The sequence below is a fragment of the Aethalodelphis obliquidens genome, unplaced genomic scaffold (genome assembly GCF_003676395.1).
Source record: "Aethalodelphis obliquidens isolate GAN/ISIS:26980383/991018 unplaced genomic scaffold, ASM367639v1 scaffold18, whole genome shotgun sequence".
Taxonomy (NCBI): domain Eukaryota; kingdom Metazoa; phylum Chordata; class Mammalia; order Artiodactyla; family Delphinidae; genus Aethalodelphis; species Aethalodelphis obliquidens.
The window spans coordinates 3,247,409-3,267,511 of record NW_020837962.1 but is presented as its reverse complement, the minus strand read 5'-3'; the positions used below and the strand labels follow the sequence as shown (position 1 = coordinate 3,267,511).

The 20,103-nt window shown below is 47.7% G+C and overlaps 1 protein-coding gene across 8 annotated transcripts in view; it reads left to right on the top strand.

Moving 5' to 3' along the window:
• Positions 1–20,103, top strand: part of SNX29 (sorting nexin 29) — a 545,670-nt gene that overhangs the window by 446,143 nt on the left and 79,424 nt on the right. For all 8 annotated transcript variants that reach the window (XM_027117362.1, XM_027117360.1, XM_027117361.1 and 5 more), the window contains one exon: positions 11,480–11,620. In XM_027117362.1, coding sequence (XP_026973163.1) covers positions 11,480–11,620 — 141 coding nt within the window. The remainder of the gene's footprint in view (positions 1–11,479; positions 11,621–20,103) is intronic.

Here is a 20,103-nt window from a genome sequence, read left to right as displayed (position 1 = left end):
ATCCCAGTGTCTAGCTCTCATCACTTCCGAAACCAAGCCAGGTGCCATCTGCTGCAAAGGGTGGCCTTTGGGTCCTCCTGGCCATGCGTGAGACTGGGGACATGTCCAGAGACAGTAGAGCTCAGGCTGGAACATGGCGTGTACACCGTGACGCAGTCCCTGAAACGAAGTGTCTGCCCCTCAGCCAGCGTCAGTCATCACCGTAGCGTCGCTGTTCCAGGTGGAGTAGAGACTGGGCGGGGTCTATTCCACTTCTAAGCTGCTAATTCTCTATCCTTCTTTAAAAGGAATGTGGGGTGATGTTGGTGATTCTTAGTAAATAATGCATTTTCGCCTTTACAAGTCTGCCTCATCTACATAACCCAGTGAACCAAAAAGTCGGTATTTTTCTGGCTAAGTTATTCATCTTATTCTCGGCATTTGGCTGCAATAATATCACTCCATCAGCGTGGTCATACGGTAATTCAGGCATTTTGTTCTAGCAACAAGGACACTTATAGTTAATAACACATGAAGCCATTTCACTAAGAGGAAAGTTTTGTTCGGATCCATTAACACAGGCCGCCAACCAAAACGCAAATCATTTCCTTCCTTGGATATTAAGGAAGCAAAATGAATCAGGAACCTAAAGCCATTTTTAAAAGAGTCTTTCTTATCCTCATGTCGTCTGACTCTTGGCATTTAACAATCCTCCTAAAGGGCGTCTGAGTTTAGAGTTTATAGTGCTTGCTTTTCTCTGGGGCGGAGACCATGCGACGTAGGCTTGGGTGTAACGGCAATGTAAGGCCCAGTTCTGGTTCTTCTCCTTGCTTCCTGGCTCGTTTTGGGCACGATGCTTAGTTACTCCAAGACTCCATTTTTTTAGGCATATAAAATTTCAGGACTTTGGTGAAAATTGTAAGTAAAATGTCTGGCCCACGATTGGCACTACTAAATGGTACATCATCTTCTCTAAGTCTGAGGACGCTCACGTAATTTAGCTTTCACTCTTGACTATCACAATACACGTAAAAAAAGCATTTGGTTCTAAGGTGGAGAAGTGTGGATAACGAGAAGTCACCTGAAGCTGCAAACAGAGAGGCGGGCATTGGATCTATGACGAAGGAAGTTTCCAAACAAGCAGTGTGTAAATGAACATTTATTTCAGGGTTCTTGCTGCGTTCACATCAGCAGGTTTTTCTGCAGAGGTTAGTAGCATCCATCATGAGGTCCCTGTCCTAAAATAGCATCTTGTCTGGGAACCTTGGTGCTTGTGTGACAGGGGCTGTATAGGTGCCTGTGCACCGAGCTCGTCTTGAGTCAGAAGCCCCAGCAGCACTTCCCAGGTTTTGTTTGCATACTTGAAAACCCGCCCCAGAAAGTCGTTTACTGAACTCCACTGTTGCTGTTGACAGTTTTTTGGAAGCAGAGGGGATGCTTAACTGCCCAGCCCACAGACCGTGCGTTATGTTTGTTTCCTCACCTGCCCAGCATTTGACAATTCATTAGGCATGGTAATTACCTGCTTTAATTTCATGATTGCACACCCTGTAATTACCCCTAATTCTGTAATAGCGAAGTTCATGTACACAAAGGCAGACGATGATGAAGGTGATGGGGTTACCATATTAACAGCCGCCATTGCTGCCTGCCTACCAGGCACAGCATCTCACAACCTCCCGACATGATTGGTCTTGGCCCCATTTTACAGATTGAGAAGCTGAGGCTTGAGGTGGAATATTTGAATCCAGGCCTCCCTCCTTGTATAGCCCATGCCCTTTCTCTGTGCTCTTCTGCCTTGCAGGACAGGCCTCAGACGTGCCTAACATCCAGCATGCTGCTGGCTAAAGAGCCTGTGCTCAGCAGACCCTTGAAGCAGATCTGGGATTTCAGTCCACTGAGAACAAGCTCTTCAATCTTCATTCTCCCTCTCCCCTTCTTCCTTCTCTGCCTGCTCCCTCCCTTCTTCATATATATACATATATATATATATATATATATAGAGAGAGAGAGAGAGAGAGAGAGAGGGAGAGAGGGAGAGAGACGGAGAGAGAGAGAGAGAGAGAGAATGAGAATTGAGGCTTGAAGAGGTGAATTAACCTACCTGGGATGGCTTGGCTAACAAGAGGTGGAACTGGGATTCAGACTCAGGTCTCCCTGAGGCCAGAGTCCCATCCCTGGGCCCCCCTCAGCACTGGCATCTGACTGTATGTCAGGTCTACATGGCTGCTCACAGACTAGCTTAGATGTCCTACCATCATAAGTTAGGGTAAGACTCACTCTCCTGAGGATAGTGTAGGCATGGCTTTTTTTGACTTTCGCTTTTACATCCAGGTTTAATATAAATACCATCAGATGCATAAATTTTTTTTACTGAAGTCTAGTTGATTTACAATGTTGTGCCCATCTCTGCTGTACAGCAAAGTGACTCAGTTATACACATAGAGACATTGTTTTTTTATATTCTTTTCCATTGTGGTTTATCACAGGGTATTGAATATAGTTCCCTGTGCTGTACATTAGGACCTTGTCGTTTATCCATAGATGCATAAATCTTAAATTTATAGTTCAGTTAACTTTTACTTCTGTGTATATCCATGTAACCACTGCCCAGAGATATAGGACATTTCCAGCACCCAGAATTGTGCGCTTCTGAGCTGTGAGCAGGAATCCTTACCCATCCCCAAGGTCATGAAGATATCCTTCGAGGTTGTTATCCTGGTAGCTTTCTGATTTTACCTTTCACATTTAGATCTATGATCCCAAAAGAAATGAGTGCAAAAGCCAAGTGCATCAATGCCCAGAGCTGCCTTGCCCATAACAGCCCCAACTGGAAACAACCCAAATGCCCATCCCAGCACAGTGGGTGTATGAGCTGTGGGGTATCCATACCGTGGATAGGCGGTGAGCAGGAACACGTGAGTGCTCTCCACACCACATAGAAACATCCCATAAGCACAGTATGGAGTGAAAGGAACCAGACACCAAGGAGCACACTCTGTGGGAGTCCATTTAGATGAAGTACAAAAGCAGGTGAAAGAAGCTGGGGAGAGCGCCCCGCAGAGCGGATGGGTGGTGCTGACGGGTGAGGGGCACAGGGGGCTGATGGGAATGCCCCAGCCCGGCAGACGGTCTTCGTCTTCTCAGTGAGTGTTTCCCAGAGGGACTGTCTACACAAGAGTTTGTTCTGGATTCAGCTCATCCAGGCCGAGGTTTTTGCCTCCTCCCCCACTTAACCTCTCTTCCCCCCACAGGATTATTACAGGCATCTTGGGGTCCTTCTTCCCAATGGAAAAGAAACCTCAAGATTCCAAGTTTCTCTTAAAAGAGAGAAAAGAGAATTTGCCCCGATTCCTGATTACAGATATCACCCTCCTATTTTATTTTTCTTTTGCTGAGTCGAGGAGATTGGACTTGAAGTGTCTCTTTATTGCTTATTTTAAAAGGGAACTTGGTTTTGCTAGAAGAGGTCAACTCTTTTTATTCCTCCAAGGATTTGGTATCCTTACGGCTCAAGCAGCTGGAATTGGGGCCCATCGAACCTAATTTAGAGGGGGTGAGCCCTTTAAAAAACAAAACAAAGCAAGAACAAAAACCTGGTAATTTTGGACATAAGCCCTGTGAGTTCTTCAGTGAAATAAGTGCACAGTTTGGTTAAGTATAATTCAAGGACAACTTAACTTGCAGAGAAAGTTTCCCCTTTTCAGATGCTTAAAAGCATGGCTGCTGAGGGTGGATAGTTCAGGTAATTCTGGGCGATTTTAATGGCATTAGATTCCTGGAGGGACAGGCATGAGTGAGGAAGCACAATTGAAGCATCTGGTACCAAGGAGACTCTTGTGAGGACACATGATCTGCCCAGGCGAGGGGCATTTGGGCCTCAGACCTGTTGAGCAGGGACCTTCCTTGCCAGTTGCCAGCGTTGATGGCTTGGGGTCCCTGGGGTCCTCAGGAGCCTGGGTTCTGCAGCAATGTGCTGTAATAGAAAGGGCCGGGCCTTAGACATCGGGCAGACCTGGGTTCAGTCCTCCATTTCCCCACCTCCCCTGCACAAGTGATACACCCCCTCTGAGCCCACGTCTTCATCTGGAGAAGGGGCAAGTTCACACCGTGCCTTGCAGACTCATGTGAGGATAAGAGGTGAGGCGTGCGGAGTGCCCAGCACATAGTAGTTGCTTCATAAATGGCAAGTGTTAGCGTTGAAGGTATTTATCTTATTGGAATTCTGAAAAACACTGTTTTACTCTCTTGGGTCTGTCAGTGTACTTGACTCTTGCTGGGTTTCTCACTGAGCTTCATAACGTTGACTGCTAACCGGAGAGATCAGGATTTGATTGACATCCAGACAACAGCAGAAGCTGAGAACAGGGGGTGCTTGACTGGAAGGGTATTGCTGGTCTCCACGGGCTCCGTGACTAGCTCCCCTCCCCTCGCTATCAAATGGCCTCCAGCTGGAACAGAGGCAGGTGCCAGAAATGCCCACTGGCCACTTTTCACCTCTGAGAGGGACTCAGTCTAATGATGCTAGCAGAGGCAGGACAGTCTAAACTTGACGGAAGCACCTGGAACCCTCTCTGCCCCTGGTTCTCCCTTGGGCATCAGTTCTCCCCACCCAGTGTTCCCAGGAGGCTGCTGTTCTGCTTGGCAGGGAGACCCAAACAGCTGAGCTTTCAAGAAAGAGGCTCCGGGGATGGTACTGCTGTTGCCTTTCCCGTTGAGTATGAATCCTCCTAACTCAAGCCTGAGGTCAGACCTCCTGCCTGATACCATGAACACCTTGGTCTCCGCAATGAAACGGGAGTGAATGTGGGTGGAAGAGGCCCAGTGAAGTCCATGGGGTTTATGAATCACCTGAGGACTCAGAGGACCAGAACTGGGGACATGTGAAGGGACCTAAGGCCGTCTAGTTCGACCCCTGCATTTTATGCAGGAGGAAGTGAGGCCCGGGAGAAGCAGGTGTCCTCCCAGGAGCACACATGGTGGCTAGAGGGGCCATGCCATCCAGTCTCAGGGCCAGAGCTGCTTTCACGTACTCCTGAGAAATGTGTTTGGGGATTTACGTTTGTGGAGCTTTTTAGGGGTGGGGCATGATAATTTGTATTTTTATTTAAAGTTTTTAATGACCCACAGCATGATTTGTTCGAAGCTCTTGGTCTAAGGCTCAGCAGTAACCTGCATACTTGTCCTTTATTAAGCCGAGCTCCTGTGGTGGAGATCGTAACGCTTAGACAGGTGTGACTTCAGTGGCAGTGCTTCCTCCGCTTTGCAGAACTTCATGCTTTTGATGATGGTGGTGGTAACAATAACAGTAATAATAATAGTAGCAACAGCAGTTAACCCTTATGGCATTTTTATGAATGCTTTCAGGCATGGTTTTTTCTTGGATTGTATCCATTTCTCAGATGAGTAAACTGAGACTCAGAAGCAATTTGCCTGACATCACATAACTGGTAGGTGGTGGAGATGGTGAGTTTCTGGGATCCCCCTACAGTTCATGAGCCAGCCAGTTCCCGTCAGTCAAACCATTGGAGGGGATGAATGTTAACGCTGACCACCAAGATCAGAGACTTATGAAATCCAAATCTTCGTCAATTCCCAGCGTCAATCTAACCAATAGGTTACATTTTAAATTATTTATCAAACACTTACATGGCATCTTCTATGTACCAGGCCCTGTTCTAAGCCCATTATACGTGTGAATCCATTTAATCCTCCCAAGACCCAACGAGGGAGGTAATATCCTCATTTCTCAGAGGAGGAAGTGGAGGCACAGGGAAGTGAAGTGACTTCCTCAGGGCACACAGTTAGTGCACCAGCAGAGCCAGGGTTTGAATTCGGGAGTTTGGCTGCAGAGTCTGTGCTCTTAGCCACCTCCATGCATTGCGTCTCCTTACTGATCACACTCTGATGACGTCAGATCCCCTCCTGTCCACCACCAGGATCTTGCTCCCCTCCCTGCCCTGGTCATCATGCCTGTGACCTTCCCTGTCTCCGGAGTGTTTATTCAAATCCTCAGTTCAGGTGGCTTTCCCCAAGCCATTGGCCCTCTGGAGCCAGACATCAAGGAGGATATGGGATGAGGAGAGAGTATTTGTCACAGCAGTCCTATGACTTGTGAAAGGAAGGGTTGAACTAATGGTTTCTGAGGTCCTTTCTAATCCTGGCGTTCTGAAATTCTGAGTTCTTGAATGCCTGCTGTCCCCCAGAGCAGGGGGTACAATTCGGAGAGAGTTGGAAGGCAAGGGATGATGCTATTTCTAGGACAGGATATTTGCTCTGATCTGAACATTTTTAAGGATGTTTTAAAGAATGCAAGCAAATTGGCACCATCCTGGTTGTAAAGAAACTTTTAAGGATTTAAGAAATTAAAGGATTTTTTTTAATTTTAAGAATTAAAGAATTTTAAGAAAATGCAGGCAAGTTGGCATGATCCTGGTTTGCCAGAGTGAAGGGTGGGGCCTGAAGTAAGATGACTGTAATGACGCAAGAGCCTTCCAAGCCCACTGTACCTACCCCCGAACCCAGTCTCTGGCACGAGTGTTCTTCACGGACAGTCACTGAAGGAGTTTGAACAGGGAGGTGAAAATGAATTGAATGGGAAAACAAGGGGGGCCAGAAGAGCAACTGGAAGCCTGCTGTAGTGGTCCAGGCAGGGGCAGGGCTCACTCTGGAGGTGGGCTTGGCAGGCCCTGCTGTTCAGTACTTGGCCGTGGAGGTGAAGAGCAGCGCTGGTCAATGCTGATGCCCAGATTTCTGAGTCAGGCAACTCGGTGGTCCGTTCGCCAAGAGAGCAAGGTGCAGGTCCCGAGTGCAGACGTAGACACGAAGAGCTTTATCAAGTCTGAGTCTGGAGTTTACATCAGAGGTCCAGACTAGAGACAAAAATTTGAGCGTCATTGAGCTAAGAGTGAAATGTACAGGCGTGGGAGTGGACCACTTGTGGAGGGCAGAGGAGGGCCTTGGGAAAATCTCCACGTTTAAGGCATGGGCAGAAGAGGTGCCCACATGGAAAGCCAGGGACGGGCCGTCAGAGAAGCAGGAAGGACTCAACGCTTTCACAGAGTGAAGCATTTGGCTCTTGAATGTGTTATAAAATGTAGAATCACAATTTATAACCCACAGTGGAGCTGCCAATTTTTATCGTTACGTGAGAGGTTTTTAAGATGTGTATCGACATTCACTGATGGCAGATTATAAGAGCTATTTATCACTATTTTACTGTCTGGGCTGTGCTTAACTCATGTAATTTTTTAAATGCATTGATCTCTCTCCTACTGTTTTCCCTTGCGATGTAGTTGCTGGGTGTCCCTAGAAGGTACGAGGGCCTGGAAAAAGCTGATGAAACAGCCCTCGTATGTTGTACCCCCAGAGTGTTCTCTTGATTAAAGTAAAGACATTTTATGCCCCAGTTATGCTTATCCCATCTGGATGTGACTTTCCATCCAGTTGGGCTGATCTCAACTCTGGCCTCTCCCTCTTTCCCCAAATCAATTTGCTGGTCTTTGTGATGCCTTGCATAGCTGTATGTCCTATATACCTGAAGATTCTCCATACTGCCTTGCAAGCAGGCACTGTTAATCAGCTCCATTTTATAGACATGGAAACACATAGAGAGGAGGAGTGGACTGTGCTTTACCTCAGGGGTTCCCCAAATTGCCCATTGTCTAGTCCAGTTGCGCTGCTGTAACAACTATAGACCACAGTTCTGGAGGCTGGGAAGTCCAAGATCAAGGCACCAGCAGATGTAGTGTCTGCTGAAAACCTGCCTCCTAGTTCATAGACAGCTGTCTTCTCACTGTCCTCACGTGGCAGAAGAGGCAAGGGATCGCTCTGGGACCTGTTTTATAAGGGCGCTAATCCTATTCATGAGGACTCCACGCTCATGACCTAATCACCTCCCGATGCCCCACCACACTGGGGGTTAGGATTTCAACATGTACAGGTGGGGCACAAACATTCAGACTGTAACACCCACTCATCAGAATCACCGGGAAAGCTTTGGAACGCTATTCTTGGTTCCCAGATGGTTAATGTGGCCCACCCAAGGGCTGGTAATATTTGGAAAGCACTGCCCCTCTCCACACTAGATTTGGATATGTTGGTAGAAAAATAACAATAATGAGGACTTTCTGAGTATCTAAATCAGGGATCAGAACAGGTACTTTGTAGAGGGCCAGGAAGGAAATATTTTCAGGTTTGCAGGCCACATGGTCTTTGTTGCAGCTGCTCAACTCTGCCATCGTATTGCGAAAGCAGCTGTGAACAATAGCTAAACAAGTAGATATGGCTGGATCTGAACCACAGGGCCATAGTTTACCTCCTCTGATCTAGATAATCAGTTTTGTGCATGATGATCAGATAAGCAATTGAATTTGCCACTCTCCAGGGCATATTTGAACTTGTGTAAGAATATACTACAGGCAGATACAGTCCATTCAAGATGTATCAGAGCACAATTGTATCCAGCCACTTGTACAAAGACCTCTAAGACATTAGCTTGAACAAATTAGAGGTGAATATGTCTCTTCTGTTTAAAAAAAAACAAGTTTTGAATCAATAGTCTAGGATTTGGTGTGGTGACTCCATAATGCCATCAGAGACCCATGGTCCTTCTAGCGTCTACCTCCATTCTCAAGATCGCCTCATGATCAAAAAATGACTGCTGGAGCTCCCGTCTTCACATCTGCGTTTGAGAAAGAAAGAAAAAGAGAGAAGAGTAAAAAGACACTTGTCAGCTGAGTCAGCTCTCTCCTAAGAGCTTTCTTACATCTCATTAGCCACTCTTATCTGCAAGGGACACAGGAAAACGCAGTTAAATTTTTTTTTGCTTTCTGAACACATTGCTATCCCCAGAAATACTGGGGGGAAATGGATACTGAGTGGGCAACTGGCACTTGCTGTGACGTGGGAGGACCCAAAGCATGCCCCAAATGAGCTGCATTAAAGTCCCGTGAGCTCTGCTGCGTTTATTTGCTAACTGATCCATCATGTCTCAGTCTCTGGAGGTTGAATGCCTGAAGTCCCTCTTCTCCACAACTAGCCAGGCCTTTCCAGATACTTCTGGGGTCTAATGTATCCTTCACTGTTGTCAAGCAAATCCTTGCAGAATTGTGTTAGCAGTCCTATTAGTCGTCATACTACTGCTTGAACACCTAGTGCCAAGAAACCTTTGGAGACATACCTTTTCCTCTCTGGGCAGCTTTGGCTGCCACAAAGTTCTTTCCTAATGAAATTTGTCTTTCTCTAGTTTCTATCTGCTGGAAGTTTGTCTCCTGGAATCATCCAGGACACATCATCTTGGTCTTTCCTCTTCCTCATTATAGCCTTCCCAGGAATTCAGAGATCTCTACTTTCTCCACCTTGACACTCAGGGTATCATTCTCCAGTGTCTTCCATCTTCCTTCTGATAATTTGTTTGCAAATCAGCTCCTAGGACCTGTGCTTCTAAACTTTAAAGTGTGTATGAACCACTGGGGGTTCTGCTTAAAATGCAGATTCTGAATCAGTGCACCTGGGTGGAGCCTGAGGTGTAGCATTTCTACCATCTGACCACGTGATGCCGATGCTTCTGGTCTGTGGACCACACTGAGTAGCAAGTGATCTGGGCCTTTCTGAACCTACTTCAGTTCATCTTTTAACAGGTGGCAACCAAAACCTAACTAAGTTGGTGTGGTCGATTTAGAATAGAGCAAGACTTGTCAACCTCTTTATTCTAGAAGTTAAACTGTACCTTTTAATGAGGTCTAAATAGTACATAGGCTTTTTTGGTGGCCCTTTCACATTATTCACTTAGCTTGAATTTACTAAAATCCATAAGTCTTTGTCCCACAGGCCATTGCTGTGCCGTATGTCCCCCACCTTATACTTACAGTGTTGGCTTTTTGGATTATATTGTAAAATCTGACACTGATCTTTTAAAATTTCATCATGTTGCATTAGACTCGTTCCTTAGACCAGTTGAGATCACTTGATGTCTGTCATTCAGTGTATTTACTGTCTCTTTGTTAGAAGCTTGGGGGCTTCTAACAAACTTGACAGGCCTCTGTTTCTCCATCTAATTCCACCGGCAACTTCCATCCATTGATTGGAATTCTTTGGTTTAAATTATCCTTCCTTCATCATGTTCACAAGAATATTGTGAGAGACGTTGATGGTTGCCTTACCAAAGTTCAAATACATGATGTCTGCATTTGGGGATACAGGGTGGTTTTTATGTAGAGGCAGAATTTATCATTCATATTAGAGATGCCTACTTCTATGGTTAAAGAGATTTTAAGATGTGTATTGACATTCGCTGATTGCAGATTACAATAGCTGTTTATCATCAGAGACTTCACTCTCTGGGTTATTCTTTTTTTTTTTTTTTTTTTTGCTGTATGTGGGCCTCTCACTGTTGTGGCCTCTCCCGTTGCGGAGCACAGGCTCCGGACGCGCAGGCTCAGCGGCCATGGCTCACAGGCCCAGCCGCTCCGCGGCATGTGGGATCTTCCCGGACCGGGGCACGAACCCGTGTCCCCTGCATCGGCAGGCGGAGTCTCAACCACTGCGCCACCAGGGAAGCCCTCTCTGGGTTATTCTTAACTCACGTAATTTTTTAAAAATGCATTGATCTCTCTCTCAGTTCTCTGTTTTGCCTTGAGACGTAGCTGCTGTGTGTCCCTGGAAGGTGTGAGGGCCTGTAAAAAAAAAAAAAAGCAGGTGAAATAGCCCTTACATTTTATATCCCTAGAATGTTCTCTTGAGAGTCACATCTTGATTATAATAAAGAAGTTTCATGCCCCAAGTGTGTTCATCCATCTTGATGTGACCTTCCATCCAGTTGGGCTGATCTCAGTTCTGGCTCCCTCCCTCCTTCCTTCCTTCCTTCCCTCCCTCCCTCCCTCCCTCCCTCCTTCCTTCCTTCCTTCCTTCCTTTCCTCCTTCCCTCCTTCCCTCCCTCCCTCCCTCCCTCCCTCCTTCCTTCCTTCCTTCCTTCCTTCCCTCCTTCCTTCCCTCCCGAGATTGATACCGCCCCCTCTGCGTGCTAGTCTGTGTGATCCCAGGCACAGCTGCATGGCTTCTATGTCTGACTGTTCTCTGCACCACCTTGGGAGGAGGTGCTGTTAGCTCCATTTTACAGAAGAGGAAACACATGGCCAGCGAGGATGAATGGTCTCTCCCCCGCAATCCGTCACCATTACAATATGCATGTGACAAAAGTATGAAAAATGTGTCTCTAAGATTCATTGGGCTGCGGATTTCTGCTGATACTGGGAAACTGATGTTCATGAATATGCAGCCTGCCTGATGGAGTCATTCTCTCGTGTACCCATTGGTACACTCAGTACACTGAGTCCCTCCTCCGTGCCGGCGCTGGGCCTCCAGTGACACGGGAGGTGGGGTGTGGCCCTGCTCTTGCAGAGCTGGTTTTCCTGAGGGGAGCGTTGCCAGAATCCCACCCCTTTGTAATGAGAGCTTTAAGAGACATTTACATTTTCTTGCTCTTTCCTTTTCTCGAAAGGTCTACATCCGGATAAAAGACAATGAGTGGAACGTCTATCGGCGGTACACGGAGTTCAGGAGTTTGCACCACAAGTTACAGGACAAGTACCCTCAAGTGAGGGCCTACAACTTCCCACCCAAAAAGGCCATTGGAAACAAGGTAGGTACCGTCACTGCCCGGGGCCAGGCAACTCTCCAACTGGTGCCTCTGTCTTCTCCTTCCATTGGTGATTTAAACGTATGTGCTCCTTTATTTAACTCAAAAAGTTGGCTAATATGAGAAAAAATAGGAATGAAGAAAACAGTTACCCATCATTCCGCCCACCTAAAGACAATCGCATTATGTTTCGTCTGTGTCCGTCCTCTCATTTCTCTAAGGCAGGGGCTGTTCTGTTAAAGGGCCAGAGAGTAAATATTCTGGCTTTGCGCACCGTACCATCAGCCAAAACTACCCAGCTCCGCCCTCGCGGCAGCAGCTGCAGACAGCATGGGTGCACGTGGGTGCGTCTGTGTGCCAGTGAAACTTTACTTTTAAGAAGAGGTGGCAGCTGGACCTGGCCCGTGGGGCATAGTTTGCCAGCTCCTATTCTGGACCAAAAAAAAAAAAGTTTTCTAGTTTTTATCCATGGTTGTCATGATATTTACTTGGACTTAAGAATATGGAGTTATTTCCCAGGCAGGGCTTTCTCAGAGGAGCTCCTTTTATTATTACTGCCTCATGAAGTTTAGTCATTGATAATGACCTAATTTGTTTCTATGTATTCTCCAAGTACCCTGGAGAAAGGAGGCGCTTGCCCCGCGCATGCTTGCTGGTCGATTAGCGTTCATTCATTCATCCAGCCGGCATTTATTGAGCACCAGTTAAGTGTCACAGCGCAAGGGGCACCGAAGATGACAGCCGAGCCAGGCGTCGGGCCCCATTGTGTTGTCTGCCTCAGCCGGTCAGCATCGTTCTGTCCTCCATCACGTTTGCAGCCGTTCTCCATCCTGGCTGTGCTTTGGATCACTTGGGAAGCTTTAAAACCTCTGAGACCTGCCCACCCCCCAGCCCCATCCCGAGTTCATTGGTCTGGAGTGAGGCCTGGGCGCTGAGGGATTTAAAAGCTCTCCAGGTGGCTCCTGGATGCGGCCAAGCCGGAGAACCCCTGGCTTCCTGTCAAGTAGGAGACAGAGACATTTCATCAATTGCAGTGTATTAACTAGCTCGGCGGGGCAGTCGAATCAGAGGAGGTAACGTGGACCCTTCTCAGGGCCTGGGAGGAAACGGGCCTTGGATAGGAGGCATTCCTCTCCTCCTGTGGTTCTCGGAGTGTGGCTCCTGGTCAGCAGCGTGGGCCTCACCTGGAGCTTGTTAGCAATACAGATTCTCAGGCTCCATCCTGCACCTGCTGGAATACAGGCTCTGGGGCTGGGGTCCAGCAGGGTGGGTTAACAAGCTCTCTGGGTGGTGCTGAAGCACAGGAAGTGTGGGGACCAAGCACCATCACATTGACAAAGCTTGTGCAGATTCCATTAGCCGTGAATTTCCTAGTTTGTCTCTGGAGGAGGCGCCCTGCCTAGGATTTCCTACAGTCTTTATCATAGAAAACCCAGAGCAAGAGTTTCCATAACCCACTCCCCACACTTGGGAATTCCAGAGAGAAAACTGTTATTGACCGTTACGTTTACATCTTCAGCGATTTCTGTGTTTAAACCAGATTAGAAACCTGATCACATCAGGGTGTGCTGGAGCATAATTTAAACAGTTATGAAGCAGGTTTATCTCAGGCCCAGAATAAACCTGTTGTTCTTTTTTTTTTTCTGTTGAAGGAAAGTAGAGTTGAGCCCATAAAAACGGAAGACTTAGAAATTCTATACTTGTTCATAGCAAGGAGTACAATAATTCTTAATGAAAAGAGGTGGGGGGACTATATACTGATTTAATCTCATGACTTGCAGGCTCATACAAATCTTGGGACCCATCCAGAATGTCTTAAAATGTCACAGAACAAAATTCTACATAACCAGCATATTATCCCTGTAAGATGTTCTCATTTGCAGAGAGCATTACACGGAAGCAGCCCTTCCACGATACCTGCAGGGAATGCGGTATTGCTGAGGGAATTATACAAGGCTGAACTGGGGACATGTCTGTCTTTCACTGTGTTTTCACTTCCTATGGCTGCTGTAACAAATTCCCACACATCTAGTGGTCTAAAGCAGTTCAGGTTTATTATCTAAAACTAGTCTCTCTGGGCTCCGGTTAAGGCACGGGCAGGGCTGCGCTCCTTCTGGAGGCTCCAGAGGAGTCTTGCCTTTTGCAACTTCTAGAGGCCCTTGGCTTGTGGCCCCCTTTGTCTTCAAAGCTGCAATCACATCACTCTGGTCTCTGCTTCTGTCTAGATAGTAGTCACATCTCCTTCTCTGACTCCTCTTCCTCTGATAAGGACCTTTGTGACCACAGTGCCCTCCCAGCCCCCCGCCCCCGATAATCTACGATCATCTCCTACCTCACGTTCTGCAAAGTCCCTTTTGCCATGTAAGGTAAGATGCTCTCAGGCTCTGGGATTAGGATGTGGACGCCTTTGGGACCCACACTTGCTGAATGATTTCTCTGCAGCCCAAAGGGACGCCCTCCCCACTCCATGTCTCCTCAAGCCTTATAGTTAGGCAACACTTACAAGGCAGAGTTGCCAAGAACAACACCAGTCCTAAGTACGTTGGTGTTCGAGGCTCGGGTCTAGTGAGAGGAAGCGTAGGCCTGAGGGGTAGGAGGGGCTTTCCGGAGTTCCGTGACTTAGAAAGAGTGTGAAGCAGTCCTGTCTCTGCTGTGCCGGGAGCAGGGACCGCGAGGGAGTTTCCCCTCTGAGGTGGGTCACCTGCAGCCCTGCCCCCCGCCCTCCCGTCCCTGTCAATCCGGAACTGACCTACAGCAGCAGTGGCCTTTTCGCCTGTGAAATCTGTATCAATAGGGCACCCAGGACAGCCCTATTTGCAAATAAATGAGCTTGGCCTTAAGGTACCATCTTGGTGGGTCTGGCGCAGTGATGACCAGCTCGTACACAGGCACTGGCTGGTTCTTAACTAGGTCTTTGGTCCTGCCCCGCATGGTCGGGGTGGATCTGACAGTTTCCTCTCTTACTCAGGAATCTGACAGCTCAGAGCTGTCCTGGGGTCTCAGCCTCTTTTCTCGTCTGTGCGACCCTTTAGCTTTTAATTGGCTGGTCAGGGTCCGACGGTAGTTTGATTCCCTCCACTCACCCACACCCCATCCCCCACCAGAGTACACTTGGGCTGATGCCAGGACAGATCTCAGGATCTGATTTCCAAGGGCAGAATGAGTCAGGATCCAGGACTTGAGTGCCCGAGAGAGGCCGACGACGGACTCTCCTTTAGAGACCAAGCTTGCGCGGCTACAACTGGGTCTGACTGCTCAGTGTACCTGCTTTGGTACCCTGAGGGCAAAGTTTCTAGAGAGCTTTGATTCTAAATTGACCCAGAAAAATGTACTACATCAAAACCTTTTCTTTGATTGGATCACTTCACCAGTGAAACGCTTGCCCACTTGGACCATTAAGGCACGTTGACACAACATCCTTGGGCGGATTGAGTTCCATGCACCTTGTTGCTCTAAGCCTTGGACCCGTTAAATGACTGACTCTGGAATCCACAGTCCTGGACTGTATTCAAGGACATATTAAACATAGTGTAGCCTTTTAAAATTCATCAGATGAGTATCTTTCTAGCCTGAATTTCTAGATATTTCCCCAGCTTTAGAAGTAAAATGTGATCTTAACCCCAGTTTGAACTTTTAAAAAATGGATTAAATTTACACATTTTATAGTTTCTGGCTGCGAAATTTGTCTTCGCCAAATCATTTCTTTTACCTCCATATGCCACGTATGTGTTTAGTTATAAATGGGCAGGGTGCCCAGAGCACTTGCTAAAGATATTTCCATTCTTGCCCTGCCTACAGTCCCTTTCCCTCACTGTAGCCAGAGTGAGGTTTGTATAACGTCAGTCAGATTGTATCACTGTTGATTAAAACCCACCAGCGGCACCAGTTAAATTCAGGACTCTTTGCTGTGGCCTGTGAGTTATCCCCCAGTAGGTCCCCCACTTCCTCCCCTACCTCCCACTACAGACCCAGCCACTCTGACCTCCTAAGACTTCCATGGGATTCTCTGGCCTTTGCACCTGCTGTTCCCTCTGCCTGGAATGGCTTTTCCCCATCTCTGCACGGACAGCCCCTCCAACTTGTGAGGTCTCAGCTCAATTCCACTCCTCAGAGAGAAGCCTTTCCCAGCACCTTTGTCAGTGCCACTCTCTAGCCCGTTACTCTGTTTTCATTTTCTCCCAGCCTCTCCTGGCACATACCATGAGTGGAAATGATTTCTTTGTGTACTTGAGTAGCGTCCATCTCTCTGCCCTGGAATGGAACCTCAGGAAACAGGGCCTGGGTCTGTTTCTGTTCACTGCTCTCTCCAGCTCCTAGTATAGAATCTGACACACCAGAGACACTCGTGGCCTGAATGAATGAATAAATGAACAGAAATTAAATGGAAGTTTCCCTTTTATTTTCTTCTTTACTTCACTGGGTCTTGGCACAAATTCAAAAAAAAATCTGAATTCCAAAAGTGAGTAGAATAACTTTCAGGGTATCTTTGGAGGTTGTTCCCACTCCACTTTTGGCTGAATATTTCTTGCAGAATGAGCAAGAGCCTGGCAAGCCTTTGCAGACAGGAGAGTGGGCTGCCTAGCAACCTGAGGATGTGGACTGGAGCTCGCTGTCCAAAAGGATTTCGCTGGCGTGAGGGCTTAGGTGGAGGATGTGTTTTTGATGTTGCTACTAAAAGTCTACATTATTGCTCAGTGAGCAAATGAGAATTGAGGGACTATCGTTCCTTCCTAGGATAATGGAGTCGGTCTCTGAAAGTTCATTTGGCACTAAGGCAAGGCAAATCGCTTTCCCCCGGGCTGCAGATAATTCAACTTGTTGGAGAAATTATGCGTTAAAATTCTCATTAAAAACACATACGCCAGTGTGCGGTGGAGGAACCGAAGGGCACTCGCTGAGCCGTGGAAAGCGCCTTTGCAGCTCCCGAGAGGCATAGATTGCAATGCAGCCCCAGGGATGATGGCAGGACCCCAGCCAGCAGTGGGAATGAGCAGGCATCTGGAGGAATGCGGAGGCTTCCACTTGGCAAACCTGTTACAAGTGCAGGGGTGTTCTGCTAGGTGTGGGGAGTCGAAGATGATTTAAAGTATGGTCTCTGCCTTCACAAACTTCAGGTTCTTGTAGGGAGAAAAACTAGTGAATCCTGTGGGCTGGCGGAGGGTTCCAGTGCACTTGGAGAAGAGCAAGGAGGGGGAAGCAGAGCTGCTTGCAGCAGGAGGGAAAATGCTTGAAGGGCCAGCAGGAGTCCCGGTGCTGAATCTCACATGAGGGAGCAGGTGGGGACACAGGCAGTTCAGGGGACGTCCTTCCCGTCCTTGTGCCCGTTTCCTCCGTGCATCTGCATTAGGCTCCTATGGCTGCCTTAACAAATACCACAGACCTGGTGGCTTAGAGCAACACACAGGTATTGTCTTGTAGTTCAGGAGGTCCGAAGTCTGACACAGGTCTCACTGGGCTAAAGTCAAGGTGTTGGCCAGGTCGGTTCCTTCTGGGGGCTCCAGGGAAGAATCTGTTTCCTGGCCTTTTTGCAGCTTCTAGAGGCTTCCTGCATTCCTTGGCTTGTGGCCCCTTCTGCCGTCTTCCACGCTGCATCTCTCTGACCATTCTTCCATAGTCACATCTTCCACATCTTCAACCTTTCCTGACCACAGCAGGGAAAGGTTCTCCACTTTTGAGATTAGATGTGGTCCAGCCAGATAACCCAGGATCATCTCCCCATCTCAAGGTCCCTAGTCACACCTTGCAAAGTCTCTTTTGCCATGTAAGATAATGTAGTCACAGGTCCTGGAGATTAGGGTGAGAACATCTCTGGGGGAGGCATTATTTTGCCTACGTCGTGCCTCTTTCCTTGCCTGGAGTAAAAGAACATTACTAGTACCTCACTTTACAACTGGGGAAATGGAGACACAGAGAGGTAAAGTGACTTGTCCAAGGTCATCTCGCTCGGCAATGTCAAGGCTGATGTGTGTGCCCAGGCAGACAGTCTGCAGAGCCCTAAGCCTTCACCCTCTCACCACAGATCTGCTGCAGAGGACCCTGGGGGGTGGGTGAGTAGATTATTTAGCCATTGCCCGGTTGGTAGATATTTACATTGATTCCATAATTCAGTTTCTTAACCTCGTTGGTGTAGAAATCAGGGAGCAGGTGACACCGGGGCCCCCGGTTGCCTCTCCCTTCTGCTGAACCATCCAGGCCTCACTTAGGGACCATTTTTAGAGCCAGGAGCTGCTGCCTTCATAGTTGACCCTAAGTGTATGGAGAGTCAGTCATTCATTCCTTTGTGTATGTATTCATTCTGCAGGACTTTGCCAACCCTGAGAGTTAAAAAAAAAAAAAAAAAAGATTCTTGCTGGTTCACTAGCTGTGTGGCCTTGGGCAAGTTATCTGACCTCTCCGTGCCGCACTTTCCCTTCTGTGTAACAGGGATGGTCATGGCACTTCCCTCCTAGTGATGTTATGAGGATTTAAGGTGGTAACGTTTCTAAAGTGCTCACAACTGTGCTTGCGTGTGATAAGTACTACGTATGGGCTTGTTAAAGGGGCACATGGTCTGGTTGTGAGATGGAGCAAGCAGACACATAAGCGCGTCCATACTGTAGAGGATGCTGGGACTCTGAGCCTGAGCAGTGGACGAGCCTGACATAGGTGGTCCGTCCAGAACCTCCACACCGTGTGTTTCTGTGTACAGTAATGCCAGCCATCCTGTGCCCGGCTTGTAATATATACTGGAAGCTCTGTATTCATTTTCTCATCCTGCAGTTGTTGCTAAGCCCTGTAGAAAAATGTCTTCTAGGTGAGGAAACCGGGCTCGGATGCTGTAAACACACCGCCCAAGGTCCTGTGGCTCCTGTTAGGGATTGAGTCAGACTCATTCTAATGGCACTGTGCCTCCTGGTCCAGAAGCCTGTAAACCCACACCCGAATCCAGGAGCTGGTACTGCAGGAAGTCACTGTCACCAGAGGTTTCTCTGTGGAGATACCACATCTCACGGGATTCTGCCAGAAACAGCCTCATGTGGAAGAAGATCCAGAAGACAGTGCAGATACCGGCACCCAACTGGAACGGAGACACAAGGAGCTCAGACACCATCCCCTGAAGCTGAAGTTTTTCCAAGAGAAGTTTAGGAGAGAAAAGAAACTCCAGCCGAATGAAGCCATAAACGCAAGGTTGTTTCTTATTTGACACTCTGCCAACCACCGTGTAAATAGTCCCAGTACTTAATGTATTAAACAAGAAGAAAAAAGAAATTGGGCTCATTATACATCACACATTTGTGTTTCTCTTTAATACAGTAAAGGCCTCTTAAGATGTTCCAGGAGAGCAGTTGCCGAAGTCATCTTGCCAGAAAAATTGTCTCAGGAGAGAGACAGGGCTGAGCCCTAGACCTGGACTATGTATAAGTGTACATATGCAGATATGGATATATATTTAATGAGCGGGGAATTCTTGGGAGGACTTTTCTATAACATCAAATTAAAATCCAATTTTAAAAATCAAGGTCAGGGCTTCCCTAGCGGCGCAGTGGTTAAGAATCTGCCTGCCAATGCAGGGGACACGGGTTCGAACCCTGGTCCGGGAAGATCCCACATGCCGCGGAGCAACTAATCATTACCCTGCACCACAACTACTGAGCCTGCACTCTAGAGCCTGCGAGCCACAACTACTGAGCCTGCATGACACAACTACTGAATCCCACGTGCCTAGAGCCCGTGCTCTGCAACAAAGACAAGACACCGCAATGAGACGCCCGCACAACTGCAACAAAGAGTAGCCCCCACTCGCCACAACTAGAGAAAGCCCGCGCGCAGCAACAAAGACCCAATGCAGCCAAAAATAAATAAATAAAATAAATTTATTTTAAACAAAATCAAGGTCATCTTATAAACGAATAATCCAGAGCCAGAAGCTAGAGGTGTATTTGCTGCTCTGGTCCCATGCCCCGTGTTTTCTGCATGTAGCATATGCAGAGTTTGATTCCAAGAGAATCATCTTGGCAGTCTCAGGTCACAGACCTTGCAGGTCCCACCTCCTCCAGGAAGCCTTACCTGAACTCAGAGTGTTAGCTGTCCTTCCTCTGGGTTCCTTTCCCATGCTGCCTCTGGGCTGCCTGATGCACAGCCCTTTCCCCCACCCCCCACCCCCATTAGCCATGGAATTAGCAGAAACCAGGCCTGATGAGTCTTTGTCTCCTCAACATCTCTACCTGAGAAGTCTAAGGGTTCTTGTCAGAAAGGCCCTTAAAATAAAACAAATAAATGGAAGCTTCGTTAATTTCCAGATAAACATTCTTTCACTCTTTCATTTCACAAATCTTTATTGCGTATCTATGGTACACCAAGTCTTATGGCTCCTGAGATGAATGAGATGTGTTTCTTGCCCTCAGGGAGCTCACAGTTTCGTAGGGCAATTGGTAGAACACCCCGTCCCCAGTAAGTGCTATGGGGAAGGTTAAATCCAGGGTTTTGTGGGCGCCAAGGGGAGAGTA